General features: G+C 42.7%; 1 protein-coding gene across 1 annotated transcript; it reads right to left on the reverse strand.

Moving 5' to 3' along the window:
* Positions 1-743: 743 nt before the first annotated feature.
* On the reverse strand, positions 744-21,955 carry LOC115459372 (the record flags this gene model as incomplete). Its single annotated transcript, XM_030189207.1, has 2 exons — positions 744-1,514; positions 21,788-21,955. Coding segments are annotated over 2 exons (939 nt in total), but the record flags the coding sequence as incomplete, so codon positions are not given.
* Between the last annotated feature and the right edge of the window lie 1,454 nt (positions 21,956-23,409).

A 23,409-nucleotide genomic window follows, 5' to 3' on the forward strand; every position in this document is an offset into this window, starting at 1 on the left:
TTCAAGTTATTCACATTTTAAAGTCCACTGATTAATAACAAATGTTTGGAAGAGGAACAACACACAGTATGTCATTTGCAGGTTTTTGACCAGTGATTAAATCATTGTTACATTTTGGGTTTGGGTTGGTGTGTTATGCAACATCTGAGGTCTTTTCCTCCTTGACAATATAGTGGGTGAATCTGGTTTGTCCACTTAGCGTTGAAGTGTCTCCTAATACAGCACATATGCTTTTCAAAACCCATCCCCTCATGGGAGAGGTTTCCTTCATTTTATAATCTCTGGGAAGAACAGTGAGGCAGCTGAAAGAGAGAAGAAAGCAAGAGGCAGTTTCAGATTGGCTGGATAGAGTGAGTTGAAGCGAGAAGATGTTTTCCTTTCTCTCTCTTCCTGCAATAGAAGGCCACATCTCTCCACAAAAGACACAGTGGGCTTATTCTAGTATCATCCATTATCCCTTTCCTTAATGTTTCCTAATGTTTTTAGTCTCATACATTAATCCAATGGTCTCTAATGTTTCTCATACCTCACACTAACACTATTTGCTTTTGTCTCACCTAGAATGTAAACCGCACTGAACACTGGAAAGGGGATATTAACGGTACAGTAGAATTGATTTGAATTGAATTTAACGGAATTCCTTTTTTCTTTTATAGTTAAGATTAGGAGATTTTCCCCATTTCCCCCCAAAGAGAGATAACCTCTATCATCCTTTACAATAAAAGCTAATAGTTAGATCAGCATTATAATATTGTACACCAAGATTCTTTATGGGGTTCTTGATTCTGGAATTGTTGGGATTCTTGCATATATGATTGCTGAGTTCTCTGGAGTTCTTGGGTTTGCTGAGGTTCGTGAGTCTGGAATGTTTGGGTTCTCTGGGACTGGAGTTGTTGAGTATCTTGAGTTTGGATTTGCTGGGTTCTCTGAGATTCTTGGGTTTGATGGGGTTGTAGGGTTTGAAGTAGAGATTCAGTTTGTAATTCAAGACGTTGGTGCAACTGCTCTATGATATTCACTTGAGATTCAAGTGCTGCTGAGACAGAATGAGCTTGCTGGTTTCTCTGAGACCACACAGGAATTTCTGTCTGTTTTGGAGCTAAAGGCTTAGCACAGACCTTAAACCAAGAACCTGCTTTGCTAGCTTGGCAGTTTTGAGCAGTTTCAAGGCAAGCAAAACAGAACTCGACACTACACTGATTGCAAATAACATATTTGCACTTTTCCTTGTGCTCTATCAGCTGTCCACAGGTTGGACAAGCTCGGATGGATGGGCAGTTTTCAATTTCACTCCCTGGAAGGTCTTTCAGATCACAGTTTTCTAAAATGTGAAGCTTTGGATTCTTGCAGTCTTCATTACCACACTTCACAGATAAATTATAATCACCCTTCCAAGGCCTCAGGCACTGCCAGCAGAACTCATAGACTCTACCATCGTTTCTTCCACAGACAATGCAGCGCACACTCAGCCTTGTTAGATCTTTGCGTTCCACAAAACTTCTACATCCAGGGCACTAGAAAGAAATAAACCAGACATGTAATTCAGAAATTGTTACAGTTTAAAAATTTATGGAAGCAATTTTAGAACGGTTGCATGTGTAAAAAAAAAGGACCATTTGCATGGCTAACTTTTTAAAATGACCCTCTAAAGCTGATGAAGTAGGTCATTTTAGAAGGGTTGCATGGCATTTACACATGTAAAAAAGTCTACTTTGCACAGGTAAATGGATATACATTTGAAAGTAAAAATTTTAGAAAAGCTGCTACTTACATGTATATATCTGCAGCATATGCAGATTTCAAGGAGGCATGATGTATGCATAGTGTGAGTGAACTTTTAAAATATATGTTACAACCCGACTGAAAACATAATCTTTGGTTTCTACCAAAACGGAATCTGCAACCAAAATTGGACACTTGGTTTCGGGAGAAACCGAAGCCGAAATTGAAACTGCCCCCTCAACAGCCCCACTCTTGCCCTTCCCAGACCTACCCACTGGGGGCAGCCCCTTCCAAGCCCGCCCACTCCTGCGGCAGACCTCCTTCCGAACTCACCCCCCAGCAGCAGCCCCCTCCTTGGCCTACCTTGTCATTAGTGGGTAGTGGGCTGTTAATATATGGCCTGGTTTTAGATCTACCACTGGAATTGTGATGGACAAAGCCACAGAGCCAAAAACTCCTGAAAAAGTACTGATTAGGCCAAACAAGTAACAAATGAATTAATATTTGAGAATCTGCAGAAAGCAGGTCTGAACAATGAGTCTTAACACAAACAGGTACAATATTCAAATAAAATATAGCACCTGTAATGAAAGAATGATGGATAAAATGGGAAAAAAATGTGGCTCTCAAAATGGGGTTTATTTTTGTATATTAATGTATAAAATGATACAGAGATCAGAAGATGTGATGAGAGGTGTTGCAAAAACATTATGTGAAACTGGTATCTCAACAGAAAAATATGTTAGTAACCGCAAAAACAGTTTGTTCCAAAAACATGTTGACATAACCGGAAAATGTGGCAACCTGTTGAAATAGATGGAACGGAAGGAGCTGGGTACAAATGCACAGATGGCAGGACGTGAAAGTATAACCGCAGAAATTGAGAAATAATTGAAAAAAATTGTACCTCACCATAGACTTCTATGGAGAGGTAAGGGTATAAAAGAAGAGAGATTTTGGCTTAATTTAAGAAGTCGTCGTCCGCACTTCTCAGACGGCAGAACGCTGTGCTATTGAACCCAGAATCTGTCCGATGTCTGTACTGAATTGAAACTTTGGTAAGAATAAATATCTTTCTATCTGAAATCTATTTCTGTCTTTATTTTCAAGTATTCCTTATTTTACTAACTAAACAAAACTAAACGCACACCAGACACTCATTTGGTGCATAAAATACTGATAGATTCTAATAGCATATATGTGGGAACATAAATGGCCCAGAATATACCTAGATCCAGAAAGACAGAAAGCAGTAGTTATGGGAATTAGTTTCGAATTGCGGCTGTTGATGCCTGCCCAGAACAGACCCCCATGGGACTGGGTGACAGTGGAAGTAAGAAAAACAATTCAGAATCTTCTGGATGAACTTAATACGTTCAATCCTCCATATGGAATAGCTCAAAGAGGACCAAAACGAGGTCAAACAAAACAGTAACAAAACAGTGGTGAGCCCCGGTCGCTGAGCGTACTCGCTGACCTTCTTCCCCCCCATTTGAACGCAAGAGGGGATGTTTAATCTGTTTTCTAGCCTATATTCCTTATTTTTGCCTGAACCCCTGTGTATTTTACTTTCCTTATAACCTTATAAGTCTGCCTTCAAATCATTCTGTTCTCTCTATCTTCTGTCATTCTAACCGCCTATGGCCCCCCCTCTTCCTGCCCAAACACTTCTGTTTCACTACTCTTTGTTGCCCTTGCCTGCCATCTAAAAACACTTCGGCTTCGCTGAAACCTGTGATTTGGGTTTTCCCCTTCTTTCAAACTGTATTGCAGCATTTCTGTGAAAATTTACTTTATGATTCTTTGCTATCTTTTCTGCTGTTACGCCCATTTCCTGGTCTTTACCTTCTGTTCTCATCTTATCGTTTGTGGGCGTGCGCCCTCCCGTTTGCATTCTTTCTATATGTTCCATGTCTCTCTCGTCCGTCTAATCTAATTTTCTTGTCCCCTATTCTGTAAGTCTACGGTTCCTCCTATGTTTTTTTTATTTCTCATCTCGGTATGCCATAGGAAGCCCCGGTTTCCACCTGTTTAAATCTCACTATATTGTTTTTTTCTCAGTACACAGCTCATTTCCGGTTCCTTACTATTACCTGCGTTGTCAAACTGACTTCTTTTTTTTTTTTATTTTTACGGCAGCTTTGTTCTACATTTTGTTACTTTTTGAGCGTTGTTCTTGTCCCCCTTTTTTCCTGCTATCGTCGGACTTCTACAAATACTTCCACATTAGTATCATTTTTCTATTTTGATGCCCTGCAAAGTTATTCTTTTCTGTTGTCAGCCCCATGTAACACAGTTTTTTTGTACTTCCGGAACTTTGCTTATTACATTGCTAGTAGCAGTCATAATTGAACTAATCCTTTTCCTGCCAGTTATAAAAAGCTTGCCTTACACAAGCCTAATCTGCCTTATCTGAATCTTTATAAAAGTTGTTAAATTACTTATCTTTTCATGCCTCATGCTGCCAAGTCCGTTGTATGCGCACTTCTGAGTATGTAAGAATGTGCGGGGGTATCTTCGACTGCCCGATAGACCTTATCGTGCTCCACAACGTGGTTACAAAGTTACAAAAATATATCTTTATCTTCCCTTAAAAACTTAAAGTAGTGTTTTTTTCCCTTCTGAAGCCGGCTTTCCTCTTCTCTCCTCTGGCTTCGTTTTCTGATGGCAGCGCTGACTCGCTGCTCATCTATAATCTTTATAACTTTCTACAACTATTTATTTACCATTCGTTTTACGGGAAGAAAAATTAGTCTGCCATAAAAGAAAATATTATGCTGCTTGTTTAATGTTCTGAAATGTCAAGCAGTTCTCAGAATTTGTTTTTCCTCTGCTTTGCTCGTTGTGTATGATTAATTTCCGTCTGCTGTTTCGCTCTATTGCTTTACAGTTTCCCCTCCATAGTTAGTTGTATGGCAAGTCTTTTTCCTACTGTATAGTGAATGTCCCTTACCCGAAGAGCTTATATGTGCTTATTTTGCCTTAAAACATTTCTATCTTTTGTCTAACATATCTACAAACATATCTACGTATTGTCCACTATTTCTGTATGGAACCTTGTCTTTAAATCACTCATTCATAAGTCCCATCTTTCCGGTTTTATTCTCTCAATTTAAAAGTGCGTAGCTTCTCTACTTCTTCTTTTTTCTGTATGTGCCGAGCTGTTTGGACTTCCTTCCTAATCTGCTACTCTTTAACTTTGAAATCCATTTTAAAATCTTTTTTTATTTTTTCTAACTATTCTATGTTATAAAGTTTGCAGATTTTTGAGCTCTATCTGCTGGATTTTGAAGCTTTACTTTAAATTATTTGCCAATCAACAATGCATTTTGGGGGGGGGGTTTTCAGGATATACACATATTTCTATGGACCTTCTCAAACATCTGATTTGTTTTTTTCTTTTGCCCGGGCCATTGATGTATGAGTTTTGGACTTCAGGACTGAGTATATGGCATGATTAATATGCACTCATTTCCTGTAGAACTGCTTGCCCGTAACTTTCCTGCATACAAGTGATTTAAGCTTACGATACTGTGCCTGCGTTCTATAAATAGATAGTGTACGGCAATGTTCTTAGTCCAATCATATATTTACTTCTCTGCAAGTTTAACCCTGTTTTATGGTACCTAGTCTCAGTATGCGTAATGACAAACAGCAGTGTTTGAATGCTTTCGGTTTCAATTTTAGCGATCGTAGCGCTACATCATTGCTTGTCTAGAATGGGTTTAGTTTTTGCAGTATAATATTATGCGAGCTCCATTATAATGATTTATAGTTTGTTTTTTCTAGGGGATTTTTTGTTTCATTACTTGAAAATCCAATTTTGTTGTACAGTTTTTTTCCTCCTCTGATATGGGGAACAGACGAAGGTTGTTGTTCATTGGTTTGCTCAGCTTGTCCATCAAATTCATTTTTTTTTTCTTTCTCTCCAAGTCCCACCTACTCTCCTACTTTGCTTCTGTCACTCTTGTGTTTAACTTTTATGCATGTTTATGCTGTGCAACAGTGTGAATGATTTTATTTTGTATTGTGTTGTCCTGGTTTTGCGGCCCTCTTCACGGCTGTCTTATTTTAATGCTTTTCAGTTCCTCTTTTATGGTACCATCCCCCTAGAGCTTACATGTGTTTAGTGTTAAATTTTTCTTTCAATTTTCTTTTAACTAGATTTATTTTATTTCTACTATTTTTGCAGTTTGTTTCAGGGGCTCTTCCCTGGGATGGGCTATACCTTTTATTCTACTTTAAAAATTTTTTTGTTTTTTTCTCCCCTTATATACCAGTGTCACGCTATAACTATTGGGCTAGATACCGATGTCTGATGTCTGGGACTCACACCCATTTGAGGGCCACAAAACCTTCAATGGATGACGGTATCATAAATATCAGATTTAAAGCAGAATTCCATTCAATTTTCAGAGTGGCCTGCGGATTCGGCATTATTGCCCACATCACGGTTACTTGTATACATGATCGCCGTGACAATAAAGGGACGCCTACGTCATTGGTTGAGATTGTATACAGGTTGACTCGGGCATTCAATATTTTTGGAGGGTTAGTCTTATACGGGAAGTTTTCCTAACTTTTTAACGTTCTAGAATGGTTAGTCGTATACGAGATGTTCCCTAACCACAAATTTTTGAGTGGATTGTTGTACACGAGAAGTTCTCAAGTTACAGGTCCTTTGGGGTGATTAGTCGCACACGAGAAGTTCAATCGTATACGAGAAGTTCAATAGTCAGCGGAAACCCATGGGACCGCTACTCTTCGATTCATGACACCGTATTCGCTGGTTTTTTTGAGTCCTTCTCGGGAGTGTTTGCAATGTCCCTTTTTGGGGGCTCTATCATGGGCTGGAGCTCATGGCCATGTATACGGGATAGTTCTTGGCAGGCCGGGAAACCCGGTTTCTTTAGGCTTTTAGAAGCGCACTCTGGGGAGTAGTTTTCATTAATTAGGGGTAGAGTAGTATAAAAATATGAAAGCTGACACTATAGCACTATTTTCTTAAACACTGCTCTTCTCCTGTTACTTCCATTTCTCCGTTCATATAACCAGCGGCAAAAGCATGGAGCTTACCGCCAATTAGTAATTTTTGTTCTAGGTTCCGCCACCGGGACGCTCTTGAAGACGCGTGAGTATAACAGTGTTTTGTATATGCATGATGCATGTTTTTGTTTAGATAATTTTCCCTTGCACGTTATTGTTTGTATACTTTAGCTGCCCCTGTTATACATCTTAGAAATTTGACTTGAACCATCTCACTTATACATATTGCGTTATATTGAATACGCTCTTCTATGAGTTCCTATGTGGATTGCCTTCCCCCTATTTCAGATCCCACTATGTCCCCCTCCTCATCCCCTAGTCCCCTGGAAAGAGTCCTTAATTTCTTTCCCGCTGATAGAAAAGAACTTACCCGCTTATGTCAAACCTGGCATACCGGTTGGTCTGCTAAGGATCAAGGACTGGAATGGCCATCAAAGGGCTCCTTTGATCAGGGCAAGCTCCAAGCCTTGGTCTGCTACAATGAGTCCAACAAAACAGGAAAATCTAGGGATAAACATTTAGCTGCTATTAATAAGTTCATACTTATTGCACGAAATCAACACGATAGGAGTTTAGGTAAGTCAGATACTGACCAAGCCCCCTACCAAGATCCGGTGACACCTACTGCCCCGCCACCTTATGATGCTGCTACTGCTGCAGGCACTACTAAGCTGCTACCATGTGCAGTGGGATATACCCCAATACCCCCAGGATATTGTGATAAACCTATCACAGATCCTCCACTACAGAATTCCCAGGGATCTCAGACGGGGACCTCCTCGTCCCAGGGATCACAAACAGTGACAGCGGGATCTCTAGCTCCTGCGATTTTCGACCCACCTACCACTGTGCACATTGCTGGTGTTGTTGATATATCTCCTCTTTCATCTCAAAAGAACCCTATCCCTATGTCCCAGGGGTCGGCACCAACTCAGCCGCCCGTAACCCCCGCAACAATACCAGTGGCTCAGACTATCGCTCAGTCGCCCACTGTCACAACTGCTCCAACGATGCAAGTAACTACTCAGACCCAGACTCTTACCCCACAGACACGTCACGTCTATCGCACTATTGGAGGTTATGAGATAGAGATACCCCCCCCCATTATTGAACATTACCCCCGTGTCCAGGACCCATCGGTTCCGGTCACTATCCATCACTCAGACGTCAGTCAGATTGATGCGGCTGCCCAAACCTCCACCTGTCCTATGCCAGGATCAGGATTGACCTCACATATGACTACTCAAACGACTACCTACCCATACATGGGACATTCAACTCAGACATCACCTCCACCGCCACATTTGGACTCCTCTGTCCAAACTGGTTCCTTGCCTCCCGCATCCCTGCATTACCCTATCCTGTCTCAGTTACGACAGATGGGCTTTATTCCATGTAGTCCTGCTACACAGACACGGGCTATTTGTCAGGAACTCTATGATCGGGGTTTCATTAAAGCGCCCCCTGTTCCAGTGAACCCTTCCATGCCGACTCTAGAACCTGAGTGTTCTACTCCCCCTAGATGGGATCAATTGGGTGCGCGACCAAAGGTTAGACCCTCCCCATTGGAAGAAGCGTGGGAAGTTTTAAAACAACAACTCCCAACTAAATCAGACCTACAGGATATTCGAAATGAACCTCCCCCGGTGCTTAGTTTCTCCTCCTCCGTGGAAGGAGATTCATCTCACCTTGAACTACCCAAGACCCGTCCCCCTGACACTCACATTCCTTCAGGGGCATGTTGTATGCCACAACATGGCATCACATTGGCCAGTATGGGAGATGACCTCGCATTCGTTTCAGAAGGACTTCGTTCCTTACGTAAGTCCATTTCAACAATCCCGGATACTATTGCACCTGATGCATTAAAATCCGAAGGACCCCAACAACATGATGTAATTTCTCATCATACCAGACAGCGTCACCCTCAAAGTTATCTTACTAATGAAGGATCTAGCCGCTGCCTTGCCGTCATTGACAGTCCCCGTCACCCTACAGGTCTGAACATTGATACAGAACCTATCTTATCTGGTCCGCCTAGCACACCCGCCCAATATGTGGCATTACATGAAAATTCATGGTATTATGTTCAACCATGGATTGATAATCTTGCAGGATGGTCTGAGGCGCTACGGCCCCAGTCCGCTCTCTTCCCACGGGAAGGATCCTTGCGGTCTGACAAACTCTCACTTGTGAGAGATCTTATTTATGACCACCCTGACCCCCATTGGGATCAGAAAACAACCCTCTACCTAATCCAAGGTCTCCAGGTTTGGAAAAAGTACGAGAATCAATTTCCCCCAACCGCATCAATCGATCTCCTTACATCTTCATTGGTTAAACCCTTTGAGAAAGTAAAACTCTTTCCCTTGTTAAATAAAATGTCAGGTGGTGTTCCTCATACGGAGTACACTCCACTTTCAGCGGTTGAATTAAATAGCCTCATACTGCAACTCCCGGATATTGCAATGGGAGGCAACCGATGGTTAAAGAAATTCCAGGACATCACACTAGGTACCACTCTGTCAGTTGGAGACATGAAAGCGTTATTGGGCAGAACCCCACACGCCAGTGTCACTGACATATTCACCCAATCAGGATATGCCAAATTTGTAACAGATACTCAGTACGATGGCAATCCTTTAACAGAGATTCAGACCAAAGTATTTCAGGAAATCCGGACCATGTATCCGGCCCTTAAAGATTTCTCAGTTATCACTTCCCAAAGATGGGAAATGGATTCAGAGCCTATTGAGGCTTACTTACTCAGACTCCAAGATCTCTTTAAAGAAGAGACGGAGGAGAAATTTGACTCCGATAATGCTCTTCCGGTGTTCTATCATTTACTTAAGGGAACCCTACCTTCACAGATCAAAAACAAACTAGAGGACACAGTTGGTCTCCAACTAGAAAAATGGCCAAAGATTCGTGAACACATCCTTCATCATTGTAGAAAGCTTATAAAAAGCAAGCAAGATGAAGTCCAACATCGTAAGACAGTACACACTAACCTGGAAGTGCTACAAACTGAAGATCTCAAAGAAAAGAGAGCCTCTAAGAGCTCTGACACAGATCCCAATACCCCGGAGACCTCTCCCCCTGTTATTGTTATGTATGCTGACCAACGCTATGACAATAACACCCGAAATCAGGGCCCACGGCCCTACCGCCCAGACCGTAGAACTGATTACCCAGAAGAAAGAGGTCGTCGCTCTCAACCTCTGCGAGGTCCCCCAAGGGGCCCTCTTGATGATACCAGACGGTCCAGAGACTATCGTTCCCGGCCTAGTCCTGATCGTTATGCAGATGTTCAGTGCTATCGCTGTCAGCAATTCGGTCATTATGCACGGGAATGCTCGCTACCACCACAAAATGCACTTATGAATCAAATCCGCCGTCAAAACCGCCAAAATCCCCCAGAACGCCAGTCATTCCCTTTATGGAACCCCGACCAACGCCGCCCACAGTGACTAGGCGTGGTCCACACTGCTGCAGGATTGGATGATCCCATGATCACCTTGTTAATCTGTGATGTCCCCGTTCCCTTTTTAATAGACACAGGCGCCTCTCGCTCTGTGCTAGCCCATGTCCCGCACAAATTGCAGAAACTTCTTAAAGTTTCCCCTAACAATATTACCACCACAGGATTTGATGGTGTCCCTACAGACACACCCCTGCTTGAGCCCTTGCCCATTACCTATGCGGATCAACAACTATCTGCTCCCTTTTTGTATGCTCCGTTGTGCCCTGTCAATTTACTTGGGAGAGACCTGTTGACATTGTTTCACTTTGAGATTCATTTTGATCCTTCCCCTAATGAAACCACTTCACTCATGATGGCTGTTACCTCTATGGTTGAGAAACAAATAGAGGTCGCTCTGAATGACCTACCAAGTTTTCTTTGGGCCACACCTGAGAAACCTTATGGTGAGGTTAAAGGCCCTCCCCATCATATTCAGCTGCTACCGGGTTGCAAAGGCCCTAAAATTGCCCAGTATCCGCTAAGACCTGAAGTTATTGCTGGAGCTCAGCAACAAATTGATTCCTTGTTACAGCAGGGTATCATTGAGAAGTGTAATTCACCATACAATACCCCTTTATTCCCAGTTCCAAAGAAGGAACCTGGCGCCTTTCGTATAGTACAGGACTTACGCGCGCTTAATGACCTCACTTACGCGGTATTTCCGAATGTGGAAAACCCAACTACACTCCTCAATAGCATTACTTTGCAGACATATCATTCCACCATTGACCTATCCAACGCCTTCTTTTCCATCACCCTTGACCCTGTAAGCCGCCCGCTAACGGCTTTCCAATTCAATAACACAACATATCAGTGGACCCGTCTCCCCCAGGGATTTACAGACAGTCCAACAGTCTTTTCTCAAACTTTAGCAGGACACATACAGGAATTTAAACAGTACAGATACGATCTCCCACCACAAACCTCTATTGTACAATATGTAGACGACATGCTCATTACCTGCCCTGACTTTGACACATGCGTTCAGGTCACCTGTGACTTTCTTGGCTTTCTTGCTACGAAAGGCTATAAAGTTAACAGAAAGAAATTAAAAGTAGCTCAGACACATGTTACCTTCCTTGGACACCACATAGGCCCCCGTCAGAAGGGCCTAGGTCCCGATACTCTCCAACATGTATCCTCCTTGCGAATGCCCACTACCGTTTCTGATCTCAGAGGTGTCCTTGGCATGTTGAATTTTTGTCGCCTTTGGATACCCAATTATTCAGCTCGAACACAGCCATTTTATATGAAACTACAGGGTAAACAGAAAATTAAACGAGTACCCATTAACTTCACAGCTCAGGAAACATCAGATCTCATGGCTCTTGTAAAAGATGTTATGCTTTCCTCCCCATTGGCAACTATTGATGTTTCTCAGGATGTGCACCTTTGGGTCGTGCATACTGAAACTACTTGGTCTTGCCTAATCACTCAAGAACATGATGATCTTGCCTGTGGTTACCTTTCAGGTACTTTTTCACCTGTTGAAAGAGCCTTTGCCACTTGTGAGAAAGGCCTTGTTGCCGCCAGCACAGCTGTCACAAAATTATACAGCTACATTCCTCACCTTCCGGTGATTCTTCACACGTCCCATGATGTAAAATATCTGTTGGACAAACAGATTAGTCACATGACTGTCTGCCGATTACAAAAGTATCAAGTACTTTTGTTCAGTGTAGTGCACTCTATTCACCCATTAACTTTAACTGACCTTCAACGCCTAGATCCATTACTCACTGTAACAGAGACAGCACAGAATGCTATCTTTCCCCATGAGTGCACTACCCAATTGTCTGTTCCCGAATCCCTCCATCTGCATTCAGAAATCTTGCAGAGTGGCGAGGTTTGGTTTACAGATGGTTCTCAGCAAAACGGAGTTGCTGGTTTTGCCGCCCTCCATTATACACCGGAAGAACACATACTGGATCCTATACAATTCAGGTTACCAGATGCATTTACAGCCCAAACCGCAGAACTTGCAGTGGTTTTATACGTCCTACTGTATAAAGCACTACACTCTGATTTGAGCATTGTCACCGACTCAGACTATGTTTTTGCTTCCTTGCATTCCCATGTTCGCAAATGGAACCAGAGGGGTATGATTTCCTCTACGGGACAACCTCTCAGTCACTTACCTTTGTGGACTGCACTTTTTGATGCGTTGGAGAAGCGCCATCAAAAAGGCCTCCGCACCAGTATCTCTTGGATTAAAGCTCATCAGGAGACAGTTTTTTCTTTCGCCATTAATGGTAACCATGCTGCTGATGAACTAGCCCGTGAGGTCACTTCCTTTTCCAGCCTTCCTTCCGTGTCCCCTACTGATGTGGCGCTTCCTGTAATTGCAACCGAAGTGCCTCCCTTTCACACACCTCCTTCTACCCCTTCGGACTCCACACACTCTGAATCCTCCTCTCCAAACACCCCACCTAATTTCCCTGTACCTCCTGTCATAACCTCTTTACTATCTCCTGAATCAGAGCCCCCTGTTACGTCCCCTCCCTCTGAATCCCTAACCTCAGACTTCTCTACTACCCTCACTTCCTCACTTTCACAAGCAGAACTCAGTTTATGGAAGCAAGCTGGATGTTTTCTTAATCCAAATGGTATTTGGACCCATCCTAATGGTCAATTATGTGTTTCACAGCATGTTTTATCCCTTCTTTTGCATGCCCTCCATTATCCTTTACATTTAAATGCTAACACACTGTATGATCAATTGTCTTCCAAGTTATGGGCTCCCCAAATGATGCCCATGTGTCACACTGTAGTTCATAATTGCTACAAATGTTTTCTGTATACACCTAAACGAGGACCTGTCATCCCTTCCGGTCATTTGCCTGTTGTCCAGGGACCTGGCCAACATTGGTATATTGATTTCACAGATATGCAGACACCTGTTCGTGGTAAACGGTATCTGCTTGTCTGCGTTGACAGTTTCTCTAAATGGGTGGAAGCTTTCCCTTGCACTAGAGAAACCGCACAAACCATGGCACAGTCACTGTGTAATGAAATTATTCCTCGATTTGGTATTCCTGGCAAAATTACCACTGATAATGGTACACACTTTGTGAATGATCTCTTGCAGAACCTCCTTCCAGCACTTGGCATTACACATAGAACTGTCTGTGTTTACAAACCCACCAGTAATGGTTTGGTTGAAAGATACAATGGGTTGCTCAAAACAAAAATGCGTCAGCTTATGGCAAATGGGATAAAGAATTGGCTTGATGCCCTCCCTTTGGCACTGTTATCTCTCCGTGCCACTCCATCCTCTTCCCTTAAACTGACGCCGTTCCAATTATGTACAGGTCGCCAGATGCGACTCCTACCTGGCAATCCAGACACTCAAGTACCCGATCAATACTCAGTATATTGGGATATCTTGCAGACTATTGTAAGTTCTCTGTCCTCAATTCCACAGGCCATTTCGGACAGAAGAGGGGATTGTGATGCCAATAGATCCCCCCCTTATAAAGTGGGCGATCTAGTGCACCGGCGTTATTACACGCACAAGACCTGGCGAGACCCCATCTACGTTGGGCCCTTCAAGATAGAAGCTCTGTCAGCCACAGCTGCCAAGCTTGAGGACCACACATCCTGGGTCCACCTGAAAGATATCCGCGCCTATCCGAATACCCAATCAGGCCTCCTGGATGTTTCCATTGATGTTTCCAGCACAGCAGCCACTGGAGAGATCTGTCCCACCACAAACCCCATCTCCACCGCCACTGAGCCCAAGACCACCGACCCCGCACCCAACACTTTTGAATCATCTTGATCAACTCGACCAAAGACTTAACCACTTAATCAACTTAGACCATCCATCACCCGAATCACACCTCCTTGATCTGGCTGACATAGTCATCCAAGCCTTCGCTGATTCTCCAGAGTCACCAGCAGAACAACCACCTGTATTTGAACCTGCGTTTGAGTTGCCATCCTCACCTCTACCTCCCACTGTTCCTGCTCTCCCACTTACATACGTTGATCTTCGCATCCGTCTAATCCGAATCCGTAATCTTACAGAAGATCTCAGCCAAGTCCGCAACTTAGCAGGACAGTTGAATCTGGCAGAACAAGAGTCCGTTGCGTGTTCAACAGTACAGAGTTTGCACAGCAACATCTGTGAGCTGCTCGACATTCTACATTTGTATTTCCCGAATCAAGCCAGATAAATGCCACAGCAATTTCCGCCGCTGTTCACTCCAGAAGAACTCATTCCCTTACAGACTATTTCTCTACATAAAGTTCCTATTCCAATACCACCTTTCCCAACCACTCCTGTGAAAGTGTTGATACCACCACCCTCCCCCGCTGGTAAAAGTCTCCGCAGGGAACCAACCGCTGAGAACCTTGCTGCCCTCGACAATATCAAGGAACCTGATCCACCAGACCCACTGGACATTGGACTTTACCCTGTTGATAAGTGTCATTCTGAGCAGGTATCTGAAACCAATTCCCATTGGTCGAACGACTTCGACGACACTTATTTGGAAGGCAACACCATTCCTGACGACACGGACGGAACCAGCACCCGTCCGAGCGTTGTCTCAGCAGCAGTGACGGTGTTACATCAATACACCCTCTTCTTCTGCTTTCCATCTGCTCGATTGTTTGCTGTTGGACTCGTGTGCATCATCCTACTTTGTATAGGTTTGGTTTTGTTTTTCACTACCCTGTTTACCTATACTGCTGATAGTAACCTCCTTGATCTTTGGATCACACTTACTGCCTTTCCCACTGGCAACGTTACCTTGCCAGCCGGAAACGCCACGGTACTTGCAACTACCTCTGTACTTGCAACTACTCCAGCAGTACTTGTAACTACTTCGGTACTTACATCTACTCCTGCTCCACCACTTACTACAGCAGCCTACACAGAGCCCCAACAATACACCGCATTTACACGCCTGTTTGCATACAGATCCCCCCAGACGACCTCAAAGATAACTCCCATTGCCACCAGTCATCCCACCCCCTGGGCAGACACATCTGCCACAACAGACTTTTCAACTGGCAATCCTCCAGAGCCTATTGCAACCTCTGCGACTACTCCTATCCTCACTGATTCTCCTGTTTTGCATTCTACAACTGTTCCCAATAATATCAGTAGCTCGGTCCATATTGTCCCCAATCTTACAACTACTTTTGAGGATAATATTACCTTGCTTGAATTACGACCCACCCCTCCTCCTTATTCTCTGGTTCCTCCTAGTGACGCTCCTCCTCCCACGGATACTACTTTAGCCACTCCAAACATCACCGTCCCAGCCACTCGACCTCCCAGATAGCTCATCATCCTTAAGTAACCATCAATATATGTCCCAGAATTTACCAGATAACCCGCCCTCTCCACCTGATTCTCCCCCACCATCGCCTTTTAGTTTAGGTGTACACTTAATCCCTGAACCCCCAGAGTACCTTCTTGATTTAAGAGAGTTAATACATCCTCATTGGGACCCAGCTCCAGAAGACGATCCCAATTGGGACCCCTTCACCCGATATCTGACATTGTGTGAACCTTTGTTTGAGAATTGGACACTAGGTCCTAGCCGAACGGTTACAGACACTGTGATCCTGTTTGGAGGAACCTTAGGTTTACAAATAGAACAAACCGACGACCTCCTAATAAGACCAGAAACTGGTGACGTTGTAGATTTTTGGATTATCACATACGCCGTACTGGGCACTGATTGGATACCCTTCCTGTTCATTAGAGAGGTTGGATTGGGACCTTTGGAAGTATACAGTCTTTTCGATATCCCCGACCCTCCTGAAAGAGGAGCTATTAGAATTTACCCACCCTACCCAGTTATTAGAATTTACCAACCCAACCCAAATTCTTCCTAATGATATATCAAGCTTTGGTATACCTTGGAATATTAATTATAGCAATTACAGTTCTGGTTAAGACCCTAGGATTTATTGTGTTACTCATTTTCATTAACCGCCAATTACCTTTGGTACAATCCAGATCTTACATTTAACCATGAAAACTACCAACATGAAGTCCTTAGTCTTCCTCCTGTTGTGTGTGCTCACCATGCCCATGATACAAGGAACACAGCAGCTAGAAAGTTTTCTAAAACAATTCATTACCACTTACGAAATAGCATTACCCACCACCACGGACACAACCACAATAACCCTTGATGTCTGTGCTTACACAATGTGTGGGGCACATCCTGTACAGCAATACTTGTCAGCTTTTGAGGTATACCTGTGTCCCTTCTCCAATTGCGGAAGTTGGGCACAAGTATGGTGGTATACAGGTTCGTGGGTCCCCTACTCAGGTAGTGAGATTCCAGATCTCAAAAAGAGCATTTCTATCATGAAATTGCGAGTGAATGGCCTCTGTCCAATGACCAAATGTAATCAAGTGGCTATCACTTTCAGAGGAGTAACGGCTGTTACATACAGAACTTATTCCATAGGAATTGATGCCACAGGTAGAGATCCGGTTGGAACGTTCAAGATTATTCCACCCCCAGCTCAACCAGAAGCAAATCCTTTGGTGCCAACAAAGATCCCAGAAGTAAAGATTCCTTACCAGATCGTGCCAATTAATAATTCCAAAGATTTAATAGCATTAGAAACAGGATTTGGAGAAACAAACCTATGGCTCGAATGGGCACAATATACTACAAAGAGCTTGAATGTCTCAAATTGTTATTTTTGTTCCCATGCAAGAGCAGAACCAACGGTAGTTCCTTTCCCTTTAGATCTCCACAATGATCCAGATGGTTTTTGGTGTATGTTAGAATTATTGCAGGTAAAAGAAGAAGTCAATCAGTCTTGTCAGCATCTTGACAAGCATCACCCCTACCTGCCCCCTCGGATGAGGGTTCCACCTGCATTCAGGATTCCAGATCCTGCTACCAAATATCATACCTGTATAGAACGATATGGGGTGAAAAATACACGGTTTTTAGGAAATTTGACTAATTGTAACACAACCTTAGGAAAAGGGAGTCTGCGAAATCTAAATCTCACAGACTTTTCACAAGCTAGAGCAGACATATGGTGGTATTGTGGAACCCGTACTATCCACCATACACTTCACAGAAGTTGGACAGGCAGATGTGCTTTAGTCAAATTGGTAATTCCAATTGTAATAGCATCTTTGCTCCCTCCTCATAGCAGCTCTTCCTCACGAGTGAAGAGAAATGCAATGCCAGGATCTTTTGACGATCGGGTCTATATAGATGCAATTGGAGTTCCAAGAGGGGTTCCTGATGAGTTCAAAGCCAGAAACCAAATAGCTGCAGGATTTGAATCAGTTTTCTTTTGGTGGTCCACTATAAATAAGAACGTAGACTGGATCAATTATATATATTACAACCAGCAGAGATTTGTGAACTACACTAGGGACGCAGTTAAAGGAATTGCAACACAATTAGACGCCACCAGCAGGATGACGTTGGAAAATAGATTAGTTCTTGACCAACTTCTAGCAGCGGATGGCGGGGTGTGCCAAAAGATAGGTACACAGTGTTGCACCTTTATCCCCAACAATACAGCTCCAGATGGATCAATCACCAGAGCTTTGGAAGGCTTAACCTCACTGTCACAAGAGTTGGCAGAAAACTCTGGCGTTGATACATCCTGGACTGGTTGGATGGATAAAGCTTTTGGTAAATGGAAGACATTTATCATTTCAGCAGCCACAACTATAATCATAGTGGTAGCAATTTTTGTGCTAGTAGGGTGTTGCATAATCCCTTGTGCTAGAGGCTTAGTAGAACGCTTAATTGAAACCGCAATCACGAAAAAGACAACAGCAGGACAATATGCCCTGTACGAAAATCTCCTTCCCAACACCACAGGAGATGACACATTGGACTATCTCCCTCTGAGAAGGACCAATCGCTATGCAACTGCTAGAGACACTAGAGAGATGTCTGCATCTGTATAATCAGGTAATAGCACACACAGGGATACAATATAACCATATAAAGCTTTATAAGGTAAGATATAATCAATATATAACCAAAGAATTAATGATAAAATAGGTAAGAATAAGATAGAATCTGCATATTAAAGGGTAGAAGTATAGTAACTATAAGTTTTTGTATAACCATAGATATAGATAAGTAGGAAGGATAGAAAGAATTGAAGCGGTGCCAGGATGGTAATCTGAAACCAAATAATTCAGACTGTACCGGTTTGCATTGAGACACAGAAAATTTGATGGCCTTGTAGGATACCTTCTGGAATGGATGGTACCATGGTACATTAACCCTGGTGTCACCCTATGGGATAGGGTGAAGAGGGGAATGTTAATATATGGCCTGGTTTTAGATCTACCACTGGAATTGTGATGGACAAAGCCACAGAGCCAAAAACTCCTGAAAAAGTACTGATTAGGCCAAACAAGTAACAAATGAATTAATATTTGAGAATCTGCAGAAAGCAGGTCTGAACAATGAGTCTTAACACAAACAGGTACAATATTCAAATAAAATATAGCACCTGTAATGAAAGAATGATGGATAAAATGGGAAAAAAATGTGGCTCTCAAAATGGGGTTTATTTTTGTATATTAATGTATAAAATGATACAGAGATCAGAAGATGTGATGAGAGGTGTTGCAAAAACATTATGTGAAACTGGTATCTCAACAGAAAAATATTAGTAACCGCAAAAACAGTTTGTTCCAAAAACATGTTGACATAACCGGAAAATGTGGCAACCTGTTGAAATAGATGGAACGGAAGGAGCTGGGTACAAATGCACAGATGGCAGGACGTGAAAGTATAACCGCAGAAATTGAGAAATAATTGAAAAAAATTGTACCTCACCATAGACTTCTATGGAGAGGTAAGGGTATAAAAGAAGAGAGATTTTGGCTTAATTTAAGAAGTCGTCGTCCGCACTTCTCAGACGGCAGAACGCTGTGCTATTGAACCCAGAATCTGTCCGATGTCTGTACTGAATTGAAACTTTGGTAAGAATAAATATCTTTCTATCTGAAATCTATTTCTGTCTTTATTTTCAAGTATTCCTTATTTTACTAACTAAACAAAACTAAACGCACACCAGACACTCATTTGGTGCATAAAATACTGATAGATTCTAATAGCATATATGTGGGAACATAAATGGCCCAGAATATACCTAGATCCAGAAAGACAGAAAGCAGTAGTTATGGGAATTAGTTTCGAATTGCGGCTGTTGATGCCTGCCCAGAACAGACCCCCATGGGACTGGGTGACAGTGGAAGTAAGAAAAACAATTCAGAATCTTCTGGATGAACTTAATACGTTCAATCCTCCATATGGAATAGCTCAAAGAGGACCAAAACGAGGTCAAACAAAACAGTAACAAAACAGGGCACAGGAGGGGGCTGCTCATTCCTGCGCATGGCCGGCTACAGGTCAAAATGTCTTCCAGGACTTCCAGCGGCATTCTTGTGAGACTGCTGCTCCAGGTCCCAGCAGCCATTTTGAGATTGGAACCAGCACAGGCAGGAGCAATCCTCCAGTGGCAGTCTCTGAAGTCATTTTGACCTGGAGCCGGCTGTGTTCTCTCATATTTGGTATGTGTGGTCTTCTCTGTATCCTTGCTATCTGAGCATTCGTAGATCTCTGCCTCCCTTTATTTTGCTGCTAGCCCAGTTTTACTGTCATTATTGCAGCAAACCCTATGGTTATTTATTTATTTATAAAACATTATATACCCTCTCCTTGGCATTACAAAATGCCAATCAAGATGGTATACAATCATAAAACATTAAGGGCCCTGTTTACTAAGCAGCAATATAGGCGCATTAACATTTTTAATGCGCATTAACCATGTACACACGTTAACCATGTACCTGCCTACAATATCCCTATAGACGCCTACATGGTTAATGCGCGTGCTAAGTGTAGGTGTGCTAAAAACACTAACACACCTAAAAATCCCAGTTAACATATTATCAAAAAACCAGGAGCGCTTTCACTGCTTTCCAAATGGTGTATATAGCAATTATTTACCTCAAAAAGGGACAAACTGGTTAGTACATAAAGCCTATAATATGTGACCCACTGAGCGAAAAGGTACCAAAAGTGGGGTATGTGACTTATTTATACCACAAGATAGAGGGATATTTATTGCATAATCCTGCAAAATTTCAGCCTCAGGTATTGTGAAGAAACAGTGTGTTTTAAGCCTGCAAAATGTATTGGATATTTTCCTACCTAAGGGCCCTGTTTACTAAGCAGCATTATAGGCGTGTTAACATTTTTTACGTGTTTAACCATGTACGCACGTACATGCCTACATGGTTAGCGCATGCACTAAGTGTAGGCACGCTAAAAACAATAACGCACCTTAGTAAACAGGGCCCTTAATTAATTCTGAAGAGTATTTCTCTAGTTTGGCCAGCAGATGGTGCATGTTTATGCTTAAAGCTGTTACAGAGGACTGACTTCTCTTTCTTTTAGTTGGCACACAGATAATAGGAAGTGCCTGTAGTGATGTAACCAGTTTTTATTTGAAACTTGACTGTTCTGGGCTTTGAATGGCCTGGAGTTTGAAACTACCCAGCAGATGCTGGCTGTTGCTTCAGTAGCCTGGGAGAAAGAGAGAGAGAGAGAGAGAGAGAGAGAGAGAGAGAGAGAGATCTTTGCTGAAGCTCTGTGAACAGATATATGTCCTGATCTACGAAGGTACTTTCTAGGAAGTATGCAAATGTTTAGTTAGTTTTTTAATTTATCCATTTTCAGTTACTTGTTACTTTTTGCTATTTGTACATTTTGTATTGTCCACTGTTCCAAGTTCTGAGAATAAACACATTTGTTTGTTTGTTCTGCCTGTCCGGACTGATAAAGAAGCCTGGTGGTTTGTGTGTTGGGTCTGTGAGTGCTTTCTGGGAACTGCGGGACCACTGGGAGTGTGGCTTCAGTAACCCAGAAATCACTGGGGACAATTGGAGAGCGGGAGACTCACCCAGAGGCGGTTGTGACCCAGTTGGTGGGAGGAGGGTGCTAGTGTAGAGCACAAGCGGCAGGTGCAGGCAGACCTGAGCTGTGCTGGGGATAGATCAAGTGGCCGCGGGGTAACACTAGGCGGGAGGCTAGGCATTTTGTGACAGGCATTAACTAATTACATCTTTAAAAAATGAGAAACGTTTATCAATAAAAAGGTAATTAACCCCAGAAATCACTTACACCACTTTAGGTACCTGCAGTTTTTAGGCTATAGAACATGTGAAAAAAATTACATAGTCCCATTTTATTAAGCCTATAGTACACAAAACTTTCAAAAATGAAAGTTGCCCCTCCAAATCTTTATAGCCTTTATTTCTGTAACTTGTAATCCCACTTTTGGTACTTTTTCACTCAGTGGGTCATATATATTTCTGTTGTGTGGTAGAAAATGTGAGTGTCTTGACATGGAAGCAGTGAAAATATTAGAGGTTTCAAATTATTCCATCAATTTAACACTTTGTAATATGGAAAAGACGAGGACTGGGAAAGAATACCAGGATGTGAGAACCTGTAAGCTCACCTCTTTGTAATCATGGTATTGTTTAGCAGCTATGGATGCAATTTTCACTTCAAAGTCCCGCTGCTCTTCTTCAGTCAATGCTGCATGTCTCCGGAGCTCTACATATGGCCATTCTTTGCCACATTTCTCATCATTAACGTCAGCAGGACAATGGAATTTGATACAACCCTGTGAGTCAGATAAAATGGTATGACAACGCTAGTAGGCAATAATTTCTATACAGCAAAATTGAGCTGTGGGCCCCATGCGCTCGACTGACTAAATTGTACAGTCAATTTACCCATGATGGGTATGATCACCAGGCTTTTATTTTAGTTTTTTATCCCTGCAGTATTTCCATGGTACATCTTATGACCTTGTATAAATACTTATGTTGTTTAAAATATATAGCAGAATTAGAAAATGTTCAAAGAAGAGCAACATAAGTACATAAGTACATAAGTAGTGCCATACTGGGAAAGACCAAAGGTCCATCTAGCCCAGCATCCTGTCACTGACAGTGGCCAATCCAGGTCAAGGGCACCTGGCACGCTCCCCAAACGTAAAAACATTCCAGACAAGTTATACCTAAAAATGCGGAATTTTTCCAAGTCCATTTAATAGCGGTCTATGGACTTGTCCTTTAGGAATCTATCTAACCCCTTTTTAAACTCCGTCAAGCTAACCGCCCGTACCACGTTCTCCGGCAACGAATTCCAGAGTCTAATTACACGTTGGGTGAAGAAAAATTTTCTCCGATTTGTTTTAAATTTACCACACTGTAGCTTCAACTCATGCCCTCTAGTCCTAGTATTTTTGGATAGCGTGAACAGTCGCTTCACATCCACCCGATCCATTCCACTCATTATTTTATACACTTCTATCATATCTCCCCTCAGCCGTCTCTTCTCCAAGCTGAAAAGCCCTAGCCTTCTCAGCCTCTCTTCATAGGAAAGTCGTCCCATCCCCACTATCATTTTCGTCGCCCTTCGCTGTACCTTTTCCAATTCTACTATATCTTTTTTGAGATACGGAGACCAGTACTGAACACAATACTCCAGGTGCGGTCGCACCATGGAGCGATACAACGGCATTATAACATCCGCACACCTGGACTCCATACCCTTCCTAATAACACCCAACATTCTATTCGCTTTCCTAGCCGCAGCAGCACACTGAGCAGAAGGTTTCAGCGTATCATCGACGACGACACCCAGATCCCTTTCTTGATCCGTAACTCCTAACGCGGAACCTTGCAAGACGTAGCTATAATTCGGGTTCCTCTTACCCACATGCATCACTTTGCACTTGTCAACATTGAACTTCATCTGCCACTTGCACGCCCATTCTCCCAGTCTCGCAAGGTCCTCCTGTAATCGTTCACATTCCTCCTGCGACTTGACGACCCTGAATAATTTTGTGTCATCGGCGAATTTAATTACCTCACTAGTTATTCCCATCTCTAGGTCATTTATAAATACATTAAAAAGCAACGGACCCAGCACAGACCCCTGCGGGACCCCACTAACTACCCTCCTCCACTGAGAATACTGGCCACGCAATCCTACTCTCTGCTTCCTATCTTTCAACCAGTTCTTAATCCATAATAATACCCTACCTCCGATTCCATGACTCTGCAATTT

Source organism: Microcaecilia unicolor, unplaced genomic scaffold (assembly GCF_901765095.1).
Source record: "Microcaecilia unicolor unplaced genomic scaffold, aMicUni1.1, whole genome shotgun sequence".
NCBI classification, from domain to species: Eukaryota; Metazoa; Chordata; class Amphibia; order Gymnophiona; family Siphonopidae; genus Microcaecilia; species Microcaecilia unicolor.